This window comes from Xenopus tropicalis, chromosome 2 (genome assembly GCF_000004195.4).
Source record: "Xenopus tropicalis strain Nigerian chromosome 2, UCB_Xtro_10.0, whole genome shotgun sequence".
NCBI lineage: Eukaryota > Metazoa > Chordata > Amphibia > Anura > Pipidae > Xenopus > Xenopus tropicalis.
In genome coordinates, this window is record NC_030678.2 from 20,209,275 (window position 1) to 20,229,397 (window position 20,123).

General features: G+C 37.3%; 1 protein-coding gene across 1 annotated transcript in view; it reads left to right on the top strand.

The window, feature by feature from the left end:
• Positions 1–20,123, top strand: part of tmprss15 (transmembrane serine protease 15) — a 195,244-nt gene that overhangs the window by 41,365 nt on the left and 133,756 nt on the right. The window contains exons 6-7 of the mRNA XM_031896188.1: positions 10,422–10,530; positions 19,795–19,904. Of these exons, the coding sequence (XP_031752048.1) occupies positions 10,422–10,530; positions 19,795–19,904 (219 nt within the window). The remainder of the gene's footprint in view (positions 1–10,421; positions 10,531–19,794; positions 19,905–20,123) is intronic.

Consider the following 20,123-nt stretch of genomic DNA (forward strand, 5'->3'; position numbering starts at 1 on the left):
AACAGGGCACACTTTACAATTGAAAGTAAAGTCACATTCTACTTCCTGTTTGGAGAAGCAAAATACAAAAAGTAGGCAATTTATTAAAAAGCACTCTGCATAAACTGACCCCTCCCTTCCCCCAGCTAAAGTCCTTGTTAGGATTTGAGATCAAAAGTAGAAGACTTTTGATGATTTGCTGCTGATTTGTTTTGACTGTGCTCATACTTACCAGTATAAATATATGACTTATAAGATTTTGCCCTGCTTACGTGGAACATTCCACTTAACCCACAAAGTATATAAACATCAAATGGGCCATTCCACTTGTCTGACTCTTCTGCTAGAATCAGAATGATAAACCAGGCGCATTCTGTCAACAAATCACTGCTTAAGTGTCCTGTTTGCTGTTGTAAAAACTATTATACTAATTTTTATGATTTATGGAACGTACTAGCCTGTTTTTAATACGTTGTGGGAAACTCATACATTATGCATATCGCAATCATACACTTAGGTGGACGTATCATTAGCACAGCAAGAACTAACTAAGTAAATCAGCCATTAATCAAACTCTATCCCCTGCTTGAAAGCTGTACGGCAAATCACTTCCACCATAGAGCATAGCGCTTGGTACACTTCTGCCGTATGCTATACTGCTTATTGGTACACAGCTGCTTCTCTTGAAATGTAAAAAAAAATGAATTGCATTTAGGAATGAGATGGGACTCCTGCAAAAGATCCCTCTGCTACTAAATCGAAAATCAAAAAGGACTGCTCATACGTTGAACATTATCAAATAAAAAAAAGCATTACGCTGGCTCTTACCTAAGGGGGAAATCAGCATTCTGCTGAATTTAGGAATATGCTGATTACTTTGAGGTTAATGATGTTAATCCTCCTCAATATAGAAGTGTCAGGCTGATACAATCCAAGCACTGGTTAAAAAGACTCATAAGGAAGCAAGCATTTTTCTTTGCTGTTCTTTCAGTGTCTATGATGTCTAAGTGGTCATACCTCTGTATTCATACTATGTACATATATACAGGTATCGGACCCCTTATCCGGAAACCCATTATCCAGAAAGTTTAGAATTACGGAAAGGCCATCTCCCATAGACTCCATTTTAATCAAATAATTCACATTTTTGAAAATGATTTCCCTTTTTTCTCTAATAATAAAACAGTACCTGTACTTGATCCCAACTAAGATATAATTACCCCTTATTGGGGGCAGAACAGCCCTATTGGGTTTATTTAATGGTTAAATGATTCCCTTTTCTCTGTAATAATAAAACAGTACCTGTACTTGATCCCAACTAAGATATAATTACCCCTTATTGGGGGCAGAACAGCCCTATTGGGTTTATTTAATGGTTAAATGATTCATTTTTCTCTGTAATAATAAAACAGTACCTGATATAATTAATCCTTTTTGGAGCCAAAACAATCCTATTGGGTTTAATTACTATTTAAATATTTTTTAAGTAGACTTAAGGTAGGAGATCCAAATTACAGAAAGATCCCTTATCCGGAAAACCCCAGGTCCCGAGCATTCTGCATCATGGGTCCTACATCTGTACCTGTATATACTGTGTATGTATATATATATATATATATACAGGAACAAACGGAGCACACCCTATTAAACTTCAAATGCCCAGGGTGCTAGCAAAAATATATAAAGCAAGACAGTGAGCTGCACACACCAGGACTTGGCAAAAAAATGATAAGTTTATTTAAGCAAAGAAATCCAACGTTTCGAGCACTAACTGTGCTCTTCCTCAGGGAAAAAACCCACTATATATATATATATATATATATATATATATATATATACTGTATATATTGAACCTTATATCAAATTGTCCAATAATATGCCTGAGTAATCAGTGTTAATGCTAACAGATGGGGACATTACCCACCTAAACTACTTTTGCAATCAAAATGGCAATATAAAAATCAAAAAACTAATTATTAGTACAGATATGGGATCTGTTATCCGGAAACCCATTATCCATTACCTCTGTGAAGAGGCCTAAGGAATTCCATTCTAGGGATTTAAATATTTAACATCTTGAAGTGACAAAAGAGCCGTTGGGTTACTTGTTTTTATCTTTTTGTGATTTAAAGCTAAAATAATGGGAATAATGGGAATGGATTCACGAGGGACAGATCACGTAAAAAATTGCAGGAAAAAAAACAGGAGTTGGACATGGAAGAAACAATAGATGTGGTCTACTTGGATTTTGCCATATTGTTTTTTTTCATGTTATACAGTAACATATGAAAATGGGTCTTCTAAACTAAGATTTATTGGTATTAGCAACGCTGTTTGTACAGGTATAGGACCATTTATCCAGAAAGCTCGGCACCTGGGGTTTTCCAGATAAGGAATCTTTCCATAATTTGGATTACCATGCCTAAAGTCTACTAAAAAATCATTTAAACATTAAATAAGGACATAAAGATTATTCTGCTTCCAATAAAGAATAATTATATCTAAGTTAGGATCAAGTTCAAGTTAGTGTTTTGTTATTACAAAGAAAAAATAAATGATTATTATTTATGATTTGATTTTTTTATTATAATGGAGTCCGTGGGAGGTGGCCTTTCGATAATTCAGAGCTTTCTGGATAACGGGTTTTGGGATAATAAGTCCTATACCTGTACATGGATAGAAAACTGGTCAAAAGATTATGTAAATGAGTTGGTTATCAGTGGTACTTTCTCTACTTTCTTCCTTACACAGTATTCTGTATTGGTTCCTTTTTCACTTTTGTTCATTAAAGGAGAATGCAAGTCAAAATGTAAAAAGCATACTGCCCAATAGTTCTCCTATTGTTTAGTAAAAACGCCACACTTTTGGCTCACCTAATCACATATTTACTCAGTCACACTCACTTCACATTTTCTAGAACAGGCAGCCATCTCTAAAAAGGTATTCTCCCTTCCTTTCCCTCCTTGCTTCATACTGCACATGTGTTTCATTCCCTCCCCCCCTCCCCTCTGCCAGATCCACTTCTGATTGGCTGGTGGGCATGTGTAGCTCAGAACAGGAGACAGGATCAAGTTACACACATGCTCAGAGAATAGGAAGGCTGCCGCTGGCACCTACAGGAAGGGGAGAGAGATTTCAGTGATGTCACTGTAGGCTTCACACTGCTGTAGGCTGCCAGCACCATATCTCAGAGAAGCAAGCAGGGATCTGGGAATTTAGATATGCAGTAAGTACTTAAAAAGAATGTCTTTAGACTTACTTTTAATTTATATTAACCTTTCATTGTTCTTTAATAGCTTGGAGGAAAGTGTTGAAAGTAATGTAACTGTGTTTGTTGATGGCACAAAACTATGCAGACCTGTTAAATCCATCCAGAATGTTTCATTCCTGTAGGGGAGGTCTCTACAAACTGGCAAATTGGATGGCTAAGTGGCACATATATAAATATTGCTTTTTTTCTTCTTTTACTTTGAGCCAATATTTTGTGATGGTCTGTGGTCCACCATTTTGTGATGGTCTGTGGTCCACCATTTTGTGATGGTCTGTGGTCCACCATTTTGTGACGGTCAGAGATTACCTGACCAGAAATAATGCAGCTCTAACTGTAACAGAAAGGCAGAACTTTGTCCATTAATTGGCTTATGTGAGCTAACATGTATGTGTGCCCTTGGTTTGTTTGTGTACACCATGAATCATATGATCCCAGGGGGCGGCCCTTAGTACTTAAAATGGCAGTTTTCTATTTTACCCCATGGCACATAATGTACTACTAAATATACTATATTTTTATGAAAATTGTTTATCAGAGTTCTAATTGAATATCAGAGAGTTGCAAAGAAATACCTCTAATGTGTGGAATCTGCAGGTCCAGTATTTTATTTCAAATGGAGGAAACATGCTCACACCTATTCTGAAGCTGGTGATGCCACCTCATTTGGTAATTATTAAGGTTAAAGTCTGATTAACTGCTGGTTATACATCCACAGCAACATATATATGTATTTTCAGCTTTGTGGTCTATACGTGACTGCCTAAATAAATCACTGGCGCTGCACCCACATCGCAATATGTATCTGTTTTCAGTTGCGCAGCCTATAAAGTCTAAAAGCTTAGCTTCTCATGACACTTTCAGAAAATTGCTGTGGTTTTCTAACTGTTACCAGCTTATGGTTGTACAAAGTGGTGTGATTTTATACCATTTTATCAAATCATTATGCCATTCTAAAAGAGGTACAATCTGACAGTAAAATGTTCTGTATTTAAAGATGTGTAGAGAATAAGTATAATATTTGCCATTTTCAAATATCAGTTTAATGGAAATCGACCGTCATTTTCTCAGACCAAAACATTCCTTACTACAAAACATTATTGTACTTTGCTTCCTTAAATGTGCCAATAATCTGTAAATAACTAAATAAATATCATCTGGTTTTAACAACTCTGCCCTGTTCACTGTTAAATACCGTTTTCCGTTCAGATGGTGAGGGAGCTGCATTAAACAATACAGACAATAAAAAAGATATTTTATAAAAACCAAAATGCCAGTGACCATTAATGTTTCACAGATTTCCCTAAAAGAGACAAGTGTATTCGAACCTATTGCCTACAATAAAGGCTACAACTGTCTAAAGCATACAAATCTAAAATCCTTTAGGAGTTGGGCTCACTAGCTAAAAAGAAAGAATAAAATAACAGAATAAAATGCATAGCTGAACTTATAAAAATGCTATATATGCAGTAAATACAATTACTGTTGCTTATTATTCTAAAATGTATGTAGGTTATTATTTGTTCTGCCACATTCATATTTCAATCAGCAGATGGAGCTGGGAAATCAGGTTTGTGGGCCAAATGATAGTAGACATTAAGTGAAGCAACTCTGAGAGGACTGTACCTTACCTTTTATTTATAGTGTCACCTTGTCTTCTTTGTCTGCACAAGTGTCCCAAAACATCCCTTTCAGAATAACAATCATTCCAGCATTGAAAATACAGCATAAACATTGTTCCACCATTGAAGAAAATTATTCATCCAGGACTTCTCACGCGCTGCACCCATCCTCTGGAACGCTCTTCCCCGTCCCATTAGGCACTGCCAGACTCACCAAGCCTTTAAACAGTTTCTTAAAACTCACCTTTTCATTCAAGCCTATAACTTAAACCCTCAGAAATGCGATTACCCACTGAGCACCCCTAATCTTCCCTTTAACACTCATTAATCATTGGTTTCCACCTCTCACTCTGCACTTACAGTAGCCCAATGACCCGTAGTGTAACGTAGGGAAGCAGGGGCATGACAGATACGTTAGACAGACTTAGCCACTCCCAGTTGCAGGTGATTCGTTGATTCATAAAAGGTATAAATGCTGGTAAACCGTTCCTGCTTCTCAATCCATTTTAGTCAGCATAGTAAAACGCCCACCCGCCCTCCCTATAGAGGTGGAGATAGAGGAGTGTTGTGGGCGGGGTGATTGAGTTGGGGGAAAACAATGGTTGGGTTAGGAGGGGAGTTTTATAGTTAATTGGGGCTGGCATGCTTGGAACCTCAGGGGTAAGAAAATGGATTAGGAGGTGAGTTTTGTTGGGTAGTTGGTTCCGGGCTAGAAGGGCAGCTGGCAGCGCCAGTTGCGCTGCGCAGTTATTGGATTGTTACAGTGTTTGGTTATTTAAAAGTTGGTTTGTTTGTTATACAAATATTTGTGTTATGTTTGAGATGTTTTGTTTCACATTTGTTATTTATGTTATGTTTTAAATTAAAACTTTGATTGTTGTTAATAAATTTTCTGCGGCCATTTTATCCCAAGAATTGGTGTTCGTGTGTTTATTGGGGATGGTAAGTAAAGAGGTAAAAGGGGGTGTTGTTTGGGAGAAGGGTGGATCAGGATCCGACGTTACTCATGTCATGTCACTTTACACCAACATGAACTCTAACGCCATGCTAGTTACCCTGACCTTATGTCTCAGCCGCCCCCCCTTTTAGAATGTAAGCTTTGTGAGCAGGGCCCTCCCCCTAGTGTCTCCGATCCTCATCCAAATGTAACTGTAACCCATTTTGGTGAATTGTTTATATGTACATGTTAACTGTTCTGTATTTTGTACCCCTCTATTCTGTAAAGCGCTGCATAAACTGAAGGCGCTATATAAATAATAATAATAATATTTGATTTTCATCAGGAAGTAAAGATTCCGATGGGTGTTAGTACCGCTGCTGAATGGTGGTGAGTGTTGCTGACACCCTATTAAGCAGAATAGTGTTTGACAAATAAATGTGTTATTTTGTAAATGGGCAACATTTCAAATTGCTGGGAGTGCTTCAAATGTTGAACTACAAATGGGTGACTGAACCCAAAAAAGTCTGAAGAAATCTGGAAATATGAAGCTGGCATTTCTATTTTATATTCTACACTGGTTTCACATTTAAAAACGGATGTTAAAAGAGGTATCACCTGGAATGATCATGGGCTACATCGGGGGTCCCCACCAGTTTTTACCCATGAGCCACATTCAAATTTAAACAGAGTTGGGGAGCAACACAAGCATGAAAAATGTACATGGGGGTACCAAATAAGCGCTGTGATTGGTTATTTGGTAGTCCCTTTAAGAACTGACAGCCTGCAGGTTCTGTTTGGCAGTACACCTGGGTTTTATGCAACCAAAACTTGCCTCCATGTCAGGAATTTAAAAATAAGCACCTGCTTTGAGGCCACTGGGAACAACATCCAAGGGGTTGATGGACAATATATTACCCCTGAGCCACTGGTTGGGGACCACAGGACTACATACCAGATTATAGGGTTGATTCACTAAGGTGCGTTAAAACAAGCGCTGTTTATAGCATGCAGTAAAAATGTTATTGTGTCTTATTTTTCGCTTTTAACGCACGATTCACTAAAAGTATATTTGCGTTAATTTAGACACGATGCTGTTTGCGTTATTTAAGTCGCGAAGACTATTTTCTCGCGGTATTTGACGCAACGAGCGCTAATTAACGAGCACGCACAAATTGTTGGTGCGTGCGAAAAAACACACGCCATATTAGCCATACATGCCATTACATTCGTAAAACTACATTTTTTGAAAATGCCCATTTCCCTGCAAACTGGCGGCTGCATCACTCTGGGGCCAACACAGACTTGAATAAATCCCACTGCAAAGTCCATATTGTGTTGCCAAAAGCTCATTTACTGTACTTTTCTATAATTACCGCCTGCCCCAAGTAGGTGTTAATTTTCGCACAGACTAATGTGATATTTAGCGCATCTAAGTGTTTGTGAATCATGCGTTAGTATTCTTTTCATTCGCTAATTAACGCAATGCATTAAAATGAACGCATTCGGTTGCACGCTATTTAACGCATGCAATATGCGACTTAACGCATGCGATAATACTTACCCAAACCTGTTCCTAAAATGAAACAATAGGACTTATTTTTCTGGTTGACTTTACAAACCCTTAAAATTGCTGCCTTAGAGAAATGTATTTCATAAGTTCTGCACATGGCTCATCTCTTCTATGTTATCTATAAGAACGTGAGCCAAACCTTTGCCAAATTGTTTTGTAGAGCACTGTCTAAGATACTACCAGGGGCGCTTCTGCCATTAGGCGAGTTGAGAAACTCGCCTCAGGCGGCAGAAGCGCCCCAGTTACCAGGGGCGGCAAAAAGCCGCTCCTGGTAAATTTAAGAGCCGAATTTCCGGTTTTTATACCAGAAATTCGTCTCTTCTAGTGTTCTAGTGCAGAGAGCGCAATTGCGCTCTCTGCACTAGCGATCTCACCGCCCCCGGACCCGCTCCTGCGTTTAGAAGGTAAGCGCTGGGGAGCGGGGGGGGGGGGGGCGGCATCCAGGAGCCGCCTCAGGCGGCGATATGTCCAGAATCGCCCCTGGATACTACTAACTAAATTCAAAAACTGAGAAAAAACTCACACAACCTTTGTACAGGTATGGGACCCATTATCCAGAATGCTCAGGACCTGGGGTTTTCCAGATAAGGGGTCTTTCTGTAATTCAGATCTCCTACCTTAAGTCTGCTAAAAAAAAAAGTGTTGTTTTGGCTCCAATAAGGACATTCTGTTTTAATATTACAGAGAAAAAGGAAATCCTTTTTTAAAGATGGGAATTATTTGATTAAAATTGAGTCTATGGGAGATGGCCTTTCTGTAATTCAGAACTTTCTGGACAACGGGTTTCCGGATTTCTGTATTTGCAATGTCTAATGATTTTAGGTGATTAATCATTGGATCAAGAAGGGAATTTTAAATAAGGAAAGCACCATGATGCAAAAATAAAAAATTAAGGAAAAGGAACATAATTATGAAGACAGTCTTAAACAGATGTTTTATATTGATACACTGTTTGTGTTCCATAGGGTAATGTGACCCTACTTCCTGTACATAGAAATGTAAAAGGAAATTATACTAAGGAAAGTTTTCACCTTCAAATCCACAAAGGTTTGTCCAGTAGGACAGCAGTTAAGTATAGCATTCTGCCTCAATATGTTAGAAATAATGGATTCATTATTCAGTACTAGTGATGAGCGAATCTGTTCCGTTTCGCTTCGCCGAAAAATTCGCGAATCTTTCAAAAGATCCGCGAAACGGCGGAAATTTCGCGAAACGGCGAAAATGTCGTGCAACAAAAAAAATTGTCGCCCGCGGCTATTATTTTGTCGCGCGGCTATTGTTTCGTCGCCCGCGGCTATTGTTTCGTCGCCCTCGGCTATTGTTTCGTCGCCCGCGGCTATTGTTTCGTCGCCCGCGGCTATTATTTTGTCGCACGGCTATTGTTTCGTCGCCCGCGGCTGTTATTTTGACGCGCGGCTATTGTTTAGTCGACCGCGGCTATTGTTTTGTCGCGCGGCTATTATTTCGTCGCCCGCAGCTATTATTTTGTCGCCCGCGACTATTCTTTTTTTTGGACGAATTTTTCCGCTGCAAAATTTTTCATCCGTTTCGCGAAACAATCCGCGAAACACGGAAATTCGCCGCGAATCCATGCCTGACGAAACTTTTCTCCCATCACTATTCAGTACAAGAAACAACAGAAAAATTTGTTTGAATATGGCCAATATAAGCAATATATTGAGAACTTTTTGTTATAAGTCCTTAGAAATCAGATTGCTTTGCTTTTGTTGAGGAACATTTTTGAAGCCTTAATTTTGGGTTGTATGAGTTTTCTCTGGCTTTGTGGGTTTACATGGAATAATAATAAACATATATATTTGCAAATGAATGGTGAAATAGAGTTCAAACAACAATTAAAACTAAAAAAAAACTGCTTTAAAATAGCTCTCCTATGGCCTGCTGAGTCTGTAGATTGTAGATCATTGCTTGGAAAGGGGTGGTGCACACTCACAGCATGACTTCCTGATGAGAGATGGCATAAATCAATAGATATCAATAGAAAGAAAAAATTGTTCAGCTTGTCAGGGTAGGAATAATATGGTGTTTAGATTTATCAGAGATTACAAGTGCATTCAATAGAATAAACAGCTACAAAGAGAATAATGATATTTCATATTTGATTTTTGCTTGTGTCTCTGTAACACAATTGCTGGTTTGTATGTATGTATATGTATGTATAACTTTATTTATAAAGCGCCACAAGGGTACACAGGGCTGTACAAACTTACATCATACACAATTACACACAGGGAGGACAAGTGTTATAATAAATACAATAAATATATATAAATGCACAGGAAGTAAGTGCCATGTGGTATGAGACACAGTAGGAAAGAGGTCCCTGCCCCGTAGAGCTTACAGTCTAAGTGGTTGGGTAACATACAGGCACAAATTGGAAGGAAAGAGGCACCAGGTATGGGCATTTGCCCTTAAGCGCAGGACTGGGCAAAATAACGTTTTAGTGCCCCAGAAGGTAACAGCTGAGCTTATTTTTAAAGAGAGTGGGTGAGTGTTCCCTACGGAGGGATTCAGGGATAGAGTTCCAGAGCGAGATAGAAAGGGTTAAGACGAGAGAGCGCAGTGGGTGTGGATGGTGTAAGAAGACGGAGGCTCTGAGAGGAGCGGAGGAGACGACCAGGAACATGTAGGGAGACCAGTGAAGAAATGTAGTGAGGAGCAGAGGAGGGAAGGGCTGTGAATGTTAGCAGAAGGATTCTGTAAGCTCCTTTGCTTAACAGGCAGCCATGCTAGAGAGATTAAGTGAGGCTGAACAGGTTCCCTCTTTGGAAAGAGCAGGAGGATCCTGGCAGCAGGGTTTGGAATAAGCAATGCAAGATGGCTACACTACTTTACCAAATCAAACTATATCAATAATATATTCAGACCTGAAAGTTGCATATACAATAGAGATGTCTAGTTATCAGGTATTATGAATTTTGTGGAGTTAAGCCAAAAATGATGGTAAAAAACACAAAAATATATAATAGTTTAAACCAATATTTGTGGCACAAAAACCAACTGCATGCATTATTTTTATACCAGGTACACCATGCGATGGGCAGTTTTTCTTATCCGAAGCTTCTGGAACGTTTCATTCAAAAAATTACCCACAATTGTATGACCCAAACCTTTCCTGTCGATGGATTATAAGGTAATACTGTTTTCTTTAAATATAACAATCCATGTTAAATAACTTTGAAATTGGGAATATTCCTCCTGCAGAAAATATGTCTACATTAATATTACAGTACAATTTAAAATACAAAAAATACAATTGTATTATGTTAATGATTTTGGTTCCCTGGAACTGGATATACCCTTGAGTTGCCCCGAGTCATCTAATCCACAACAATGTTGAGTTCATTCTTCTGGTACCTATATTGCTAATAATTAGTAACCCCCTATTTGGTTAGCAACTATGTTGCTAGGAATCACCACAAGTATGGATGAGTGAACTTTTTCTTCTGATGACATTTTGTGACAAAATTCCTGTTATCACCAGTGCCCAAATTGTCATAAATCCACACTAGTATTTCAGCATGTGTTTTGTTGCTCCAGAAAAAAATGTGAGTTTTTGCTCCTGGAATGATTATTATGCACCCCTTGCCTTCCATATTACCTAATTGCATGGGAACCCTCCACAGTGCTCCCCCTGTCTGTCTAAGAAGCTATTCGGGTGTTGTGTTTGGAAAAAATGGCAACATAAGAGCCTTTTTCCCCCCTAAAGGTGCCCATTCTCCTTCAGATCCGCTCGCTTGGCGACATTGCCACCTATGGGTGGGCGATATAGGGAGAATCCCTGGGGCCAAACAATTGAATTATAATAACGGGTATAGGCAAAGTCGGTCCGGGGACGACATCAACGAGCCGATGCGGTCCCCGATACGACTAGATTTTTTAACCTGCCTGATCGATATCTGCCCGATTTCAGGCCAGATATCGGTCGGGCAGGCCCGTCGGTAGTCCCCATACACGGGCCGATTAGCTGCCGAATCAGTCCAAGGCACCAATATCAGCAGCTAGAATTAGCCCGTGCATGGGGACCTTAAGAAGTTGTAGAATAGTAGAGCTTCTCTAACAAGGTAGGACAATATAGATGCTGTAGAGCTTTAAAAACACCTTCAATGCAATGTAATTTCATTTTCCCATTACCTCCAATGTATTTGACAAACTTTTGGTGGAATTTCACTACTTCATACATTTTTCTGTGGTTTTGCAAATTTTCTGGTGAAGCAAAATGGTCCAGATTTGCGTATCACTACTCACAAGCAGTTACATAGTTACATAGGGTGGAAAAAAGACCAGAGTCCATCAAGTTCAATGCTTCCAAGTAAACTCATTTATCTTTGTGCTTAGTTCCTGGTCATTGGTTCGGGTCTGTTTTTCTTTATTTTTTTAAATAATGACCCTACACAGTCTGAACCTACATTGTGCAAAACCAAGCAACTAAGATGCATGATTGCTATCTATTAACAGAACCCTATCCTGATGACCAAACCAAGAGAAATAGAAAGAGCTGCCTGACTGTCCACATTTCTGGCTTTGGTGTACTTTTGTGAAAAGGACAATTCAAATAGTTTATATTACAGTGTATTTGCCTTTTAAATGAGAATAACAAACTTCCACTGTTCTGTTATTGTATAGCCAACAAGTAGAGCCAAAAAGTTTCTTGGCTATGGTTTTATCAGTAATTTTAGGCAATTACAGTTATATATAATTCATCATCCCTGAATCCCTCCGTAGGGAAAACTCATCCACTCTCTTTAAGAAAAAACTCAGCTGTTACCTTCTGGAGCACTAAAACGTTATTTTGCCCAGTCCTGCGCTTAAGGGCAAATGCCCATACCTGGTGCCTCTTACCTTCCAGTTTGTGCCTGTATGTTACCCAACCACTTAGACTGTAAGCTCTATGGGGCAGGGACCTCTTTCCTACTGTGTCTCATACCACATGGCACTTATATATATACATATATGTATTTATTGTATTTATTTATTATATCACTCGTCCTCCCTGTGTGTAATTTTGTATTCTGTAAGACTGTACAGCGCTGCGTACCCTTGTGGCGCTTTATAAATAAAGTTATACATACATACATCTTTCGGGGCAAAGCTCTGCTTATATAAATAGGTATTGTACAAGCTCCAGTTTCTAGTGCGGGGATTTTTACTTTCATTGGTCCATTTAGGGTTGTTTTGTACTTTCAAATGCTCATAATCGGAATAGTGTTGTTTGCTGATAAACAATCCCTAAATTTACTTATAATTTTGAAAAGTATACACCTTCACTGCAATACTTTTTGTATGCAAGAGTAAAAGGTTGAAAATCAGGGACAAAATGTATTAAAATGTCAATTCCTTCTACATGTAAGTGGGGTAAACTTAGGCCATTATGGGAGTGGTTCGATTTTTATGAGGAACCAGTTTTTATAGAACAGTGAAAGGGTTTGCATTATAATACTCATTCTTGTTTAACGGGACACCCTCCAGCATCATTTACCCCCCCAACCCCTGCAATTAAACATGCTGCCAGCAACTGGGTAGAGGAAATCTTCTGAAACCCCCAAACGCAGAAAATGTGGTGTTCAAGAAAACTCAGAGGTAGTGATGAGCGAATCTGTCCCGTTTCGTTTTGTCAAAAAATTTACAAATCTTTCAAAAGAAAACGTATAACGGTAAAAATGTCGCTCATAAAAAAAAAATTGTCGCTCGGCCATACTTTTGACGTGCGACAATTCTTTTTGATGAGAGACAATTCTTTTGATAAGAGACAATTCTTTTGATGAGAGACAGTTCTTTTGATGAGAAACAGTTCTTTTGATGAGAGACAGTTCTTTTGATGAGAGACAATTCTTTTGATGAGAGACAACTCTTTTGATGAGAGAGACAGTTCTTTTGATAAGAGACAATTCTTTTGATAAGAGACAATTCTTTTGATGAGAGACAGTTCTTTTGATAAGAGACAACTCTTTTGATGAGAGAGACAATTCTTTTGATGAGAGACAGTTCTTTTGATGAGAGACAGTTCTTTTGATGAGAGACAATTCTTTTGATGAGAGATAACTCTTTTGATGAGAGAGACAGTTCTTTTGATAAGAGACAATTCTTTTGATAAGAGACAATTCTTTTGATGAGAGACAGTTCTTTTGATAAGAGACAACTCTTTTGATGAGAGAGACAGTTCTTTTGATAAGAGACAGTTCTTTTGATAAGAGACAATTCTTTTGATGAGAGACAGTTCTTTTGATGAGAGACAGTTCTTTTGATGAGAGACAATTCTTTTGATGAGAGACAACTCTTTTGATGAGAGAGACAGTTCTTTTGATGAGAGACAGTTCTTTTGATAAGAGACAATTCTTTTGATAAGAGACAATTCTTTTGATGAGAGACAGTTCTTTTGATGAGAGACAGTTCTTTTGATGAGAGACAGTTCTTTTGATGAGAGACAGTTCTTTTGATGAGATACAATTCTTTTGATGAGAGACAGTTCTTTTGATGAGAGACAGTTCTTTTGATGAGAGACAGTTCTTTTGATGAGAGACAACTCTTTTGATGAGAGACAGTTCTTTTGATGAGAGACAGTTCTTTTGATGAGAGACAACTCTTTTGATGAGAGAGACAGTTCTTTTGATAAGAGACAATTCTTTTTTTGACGTGTGACAATTCTTTTAATACTCGCGACCATTCTTATCGATGTGCAACAATTCTTTTGATGTGCCCGACAATTTTACGACGCATGGCAAATTTTTCCACTGCACATTTTTTCTCCTGTTTTGCGAAAAAATCCGCCAATGGCGAAACACAAAAATTCATGTCTGACAATTTTTTTCGCCCATCACTACTCAGAGGCCCTACACCCCCAATATAATAGCCACCTCTTTTAGAGTTCTTATAGTATATAAATAATATGCCCTATACCAGATACATTTCTGTGTATAACAGTTACTTTGCTTTCATGTATTATAGTATATTTCAAAAAGACAATGGTGCTTTTTTATTACATATGGGGAAAAAAGCCACTTCTGATATAAGGGAGATTACTTTCACAGTAGGAGTCTGCAAAATGTATTAAATTCATAGCATTGGATATTACATAAAACTTTGCCATTTTGGGGGTTTATAGTACCTGCAAGGAATATAATTACCCCCCTTTTATTGTTCGAAATGCATTAGTTCTTTTAATTCTTAGGTATTATCCTAAACTGGGTGGTTAGAATAGATGGTCACATTATTCATATTTGATTAAAAATAGTAAACGGGGGAACAATGTCAGTGTTAGGTATCAAAATCCTTTAATGTATGTGTAACTTATTTTCACTATGATTTTGAAAATACCCATTGTAGCCTCGTTAACATCTGGTAAGTATATAATTTGCATGTCATTGTTCCATTACCCCTTTTTTGGCAGTTACATGTATTAAATGACTGTTGTAACTGCTTATCCCAGGAAAACATAGTTATTATGTTACTATCTTTACGTAGGAAAGATTACTACTTTACATGTGAACCGTAAACTCTGAATTGAATTGCTACAATAGCAAATAAAACGAAATGTTCTTGAAATATCAAGTCAATTAAAGCCAATAAATGTATGTTAGATATACTTACTGAATATAGGGCTCGATATTTCCAACTGTCACAGCTCTGAATGTTAGAAGTAGGCTGGAGTACACCACGTTAATCATCTGTAAAATGCAGATAGGTTAACATTCCCCCTGCTGTAATATATAAGGATATTGGGGTAAAATATATTTTACAGTTTGGCCAATAGGAAAATGTCCAAACTGCTCCATAGAACGCATTTCTTAGGGACAAAAGCGTTGTCATATTTTTTCCTAACTCAAATTATCAAGCTTTATTAATTGAAGAAAATATATATATATAACTATAACAGCAAAACCCGACAAGGTTCTACCTTAGTAAACAATGTGATTTTTGTGGTGCAAAAAGTTAGCTCCTCATATTATTTATTACAGGTATGGGATCCATTATCCGGAAACCCGTTATCCAGAAAGTTCTGAATTATGGAAAGGCCATCTCCCATAGACTCCATTATAAGCAAATAATTATAATTTTTTTTAAATGATTTCCTTTTTCTCTGTAATAATAAAACAGTACCTGTACTTTTTCCCAACTAAGATATAATTACCCCTTATTGGGGCAGAACAGCCCTATTGGGTTTATTTAATGGTTAAATGATTCCCTTTTCTCTGTAATAATAAAACAGTACCTGTACTTGATCCCAACTAAGATATAATTACCCCTTATTGGGGGCAGAACAGCCCTATTGGGTTTATTTAATGGTTAAATGATTCCCTTTTCTCTGTAATAATAAAGCAGTACCTGTACTTGATCCCAGCTAAGATATAATTACCCCTTATTGGGGGCAGAACAGCCCTATTGGGTTTATTTAATGGTTAAATGATTCCCTTTTCTCTGTAATAATAAAACAGTACCTGTACTTGATCCCAACTAAGATATAATTACCCCTTATTGGGGGCAGAACAGCCCTATTGGGTTTATTTAATGGTTAAATGATTCCCTTTTCTCTGTAATAATAAAACAGTACCTGTACTTGATCCCAGCTAAGATATAATTACCCCTTATTGGGGGCAGAACAGCCCTATTGGGTTTATTTAATGGTTAAATGATTCCCTTTTCTCTGTAATAATAAAACAGTACCTGTACTTGATCCCAACTAAGATATAATTACCCCTTTTTGGGGGCAGAACAGCCCTATTGGGTTTATTTAATGGTTAAATGATTCCCTTTTCTCTGTAATAATAAAGCAGTACCTGTACTTGATCCCAACTAAGATATAATTACCCCTTATTGGGGGCAGAACAGCCCTATTGGGTTTATTTCATGGTTAAATTATTCCCTTTTCTCTGTAATAATAAAGCAGTACCTGTACTTGATCCCAACTAAGATATAATTACCCCTTATTGGGGCAGAACAGCCCTATTGGGTTTATTTAATGGTTAAATGATTCCCTTTTCTCTGTAATAATAAAACAGTACCTGTACTTGATCCCAACTAAGATATAATTACCCCTTATTGGGGGCAGAACAGCCCTATTGGGTTTATTTAATGGCTAAATGATTCCCTTTTCTCTGTAATAATAAAACAGTACCTGTACTTGATCCCAAATAAGATATAATTACCCCTTATTGGGGGCAGAACAGCCCTATTGGGTTTATTTAATGGTTAAATTATTCCCTTTTCTCTGTAATAATAAAACAGTACCTGTACTTGATCCCCACTAAGATATAATGAATCCTTATTGAAGGCAAAACAATCCTATTGGGTTGATTTTATGTTTAAATTATTAAACAGGTCCAATACCTGTACTAAATAGCCTGCTAACGTTTGTGTTGAGTGTATTCATTGTAAGCAGCCAAAAAAGGACCATAGAAAGGAAAAAATAGACAGGGATTTTTCACAAACATGGCTGAAAAGTAGAACTGCACAAAATCGCAACCTGCAAAGAGCAAAATAGGAACTAGCAAAGAATCAACATTCAGTTCCCGCGCTGCACAGCATCTGCCACTCTTATTTTCCTTTTCAGCTGTTCTATTGTTGAAAGTTTGTATTGAGCGTTTAAGTTATTTTTACTGGCTTTGAAATACAATGTGCTTTTCACTTTCTGTGCCCAAATTCTGAAGTATTTTGCACATGAAGAGATGAAATAGCAGGTTTTTCTCTCCGCAGATCTTTTTTTGGAATGAACAATAAGATTTTCCTTTTTTTTTTAATTTCTGTTTTTTTTTCTCTACACTTGAATATTTTCTGATATTTTTAATTAACATAGAGAAAATAGGTTGGCACTCAGAGCTAATGTCTTTTTTCAATAAATAATTATAAATGTAATAAATAAATGTAAAATCTTGATAAAAGGGGTAATTTATGATCATAGGGGTGCAGGAGCACTGATTGATTGAGTACTCGGCCAGCCCCTTACGGATTGAGTGCAGCCTAATGTGGTCACTCACTGCTAAGTGCACGCTTCAGGTCTCTACGGACAGCTCCTTAGATAGACAGGGGGAGGGCTGAGTAAGGCTCTGGTCCCATTGGTTGATGTAGAAGGCAAGGGGTGCAAAATAATGATTTCCTGGTGAAGCAGAACATACAGGGGCACATTTAATAAGATTCAATGTATTTCTGGGCTTAAAGAATAAGTAAACCTTTTTTTTTTCTATCAGTAAAATTACTCTAAACAGTCTCCAGGATTACCTACCTTTGTCCCAGCATTCTCTCTGACCTGGTTCCTCAGTTAGAAGTTAATCGTTTTTCTTTGCTTCCTTGTGCAGAGTGAAGCCCCACCCCCACTTCCTGTTCAGTTCTCTCTTCAATTCGACTGGAAGTGTGGGCAGGGCTTTACTCTGCACAAGGAAGCAAAGAAAAACGATTAACTTCTAACTGAGGAACCAGGTCAGAGAAAATGCTGGAACGCGGAGAAACCACAATAATTTCTGATAATCTAAAATGTCACAAAAATGCTTTTATTGGTTAATGTAGAAGGCAAGGGGTGCAAAATAATGATTTCCTGGTGAAGCAGAACATATAGAGGCACATTTACTAAGATCCAATGTATTTCTGGGCTTAAATCACAATATGGTAAAAACTCAGAGTAACCACGATAATTTCTGATGTTCTAAAATGTCACAAAAATGCTTTTATCGTTCGTACAAAAATATCGCAATTGGGTTCCGAAAGTCACTAAATTTCCGTGTCGAAAAGTTTGTTTGCCACGAAAACCTTTCTGGGTTTGATGCCTTCCATGCCTGGCTTTGGAAGCCTTCCATAGGAATCAATGGCCCTCGACAGATCAAACCTGGCGAAAAGATAGTCCTGAGGAAAGTTTAAACAAAGCTTTAAAGAATTCTGAAATGTTTGTAGTCTTTGCGCAAAATACGATTTTTTTCGTGTGTTTTTAACAAACTTTCCACATACATTACAAAATGTTCTATAAGTTACAAAAAAAATTAGAAAAAAATACAAAATTATCTCAAAATTGTTTAGTAAATGGACCCCATAGAGAAATTCTAGTGCAGAATTATGAAAATTTTGGGAAAACCAAATTTTTCCAGAAACCTATACCACTCATTCACCCCTTAGTCCCATACAGACTAAGGAATTGTACTACGGTTTTTTAATATTTTTGATAAACTTTTTTATTGCACTATATTTATGAATTTGGATGCATATTTTAGATATTTACGATATTTGAGTTGTTCATATTTACTGTTTTATTGACCTATTAATTTATATTTAGTAGGCTGTCCAGTCACTTTTAATACAAGTATGGGATGTGTTAACTGGAAACCCGTTATCCAGAAAGTTCCAAATCCACATGCTCTCTGTGTTCCGCCGGCCCCGTCAGTTGTATAGGTCCACCAATGGACTAGTCACAATCTATTAACATACCAGTTCATATAAGTAGTAAACATTGGCCAAAAAGTTGGTGATGTGGATGCATTTGCATATTAACTAAATTTATATGCTGATGATAAATGGCATTATTAGTGGTATTATTATTATTACTGCTCATTAAAAGGCATTGTGCCTGAGTCTGAGCTTTCAGAAGGAGGCAGCGCAACACATTCAAACTGCTTTTCTGTAACCTATTGTTTCTCCTACTCCCATGTAACTGGAGGAGTCCAAAGCCGGACTTGGATTTCTTACTATTGATTAGGGATTCACTAAACCCACTTTTTTGGTTTTGGCTGAACCCCCAGGATTATTATTATTATTATTATTATATTTATATTATTGTTTATATTATTATTATTATTATTATTATTATTATTATTATTATTATTATTATTATTATCATTATTTTACTCTTTAATTACAACAATCTAAATAAAATGACAGGTACCAGACTAATATAAAGTTAGAATATCTTTGAAATTCTCACCACAGCGCACTGAATCTCATATTCGCACAGCAAGGAAATCCCATATGACACCTTTTATTGCCTGAAGATTTACAGCCTGATCACTTGAATAGTCCAGGGAGTGTGTCACGGCTCCGGCAGATGTTTTATTAAAAATGTCATTGCTTACTAAATATGGGACAAAGTCAGGGCTCTGCCAGACACAAAGGAAAGGGAATCCAGATATACTTCAAGCACATCTCTTAGAAACCTGCAGGGAAAAGAATGGGATGTAACAATACATAGATTTGGTATTGTGTTGCCAGTGGGAAAATGCAATTTTATGGATGTAGTGTATGTAAAAATGGCATACAATAATAAAATCTTATTGTATGAAAATACAGTTTTACAAGAAGTTCGGGTAAACCATTTCTGTTTACACTGTACTTACATTACGGCCAAGAAGCTTCAGACTGCTTTACAATAATTACAACCATATCATAATGTGTGAAAACTAATGCGGCAAAATTCTACTTTCAGTGTCAGGGATGGCTACAGCATTAAATTCGACTTCCAGTCATTTGATACAGAAGAGTTTTCAGACGTGTTAGATATTTATGAAGGAATCGGACCCAATAAGATTTTAAGAGGTAAGTTTTTCTGACCATGTAACAGTCAACGAATAAAGATCTACAGTATATACATTTCAACTGTGTATATAAAGAGCGAGATCTTCTTTGTTAAATCCATAGGGAGTATAGGAGATAGCACTTTCCCTAAAAGCTTTGAACATAATAAGGAGAATTGACTAATGATATTATTGTGCATTATGTAGGCACTTGGATAGATAGAGAGACAGACAGATTTAT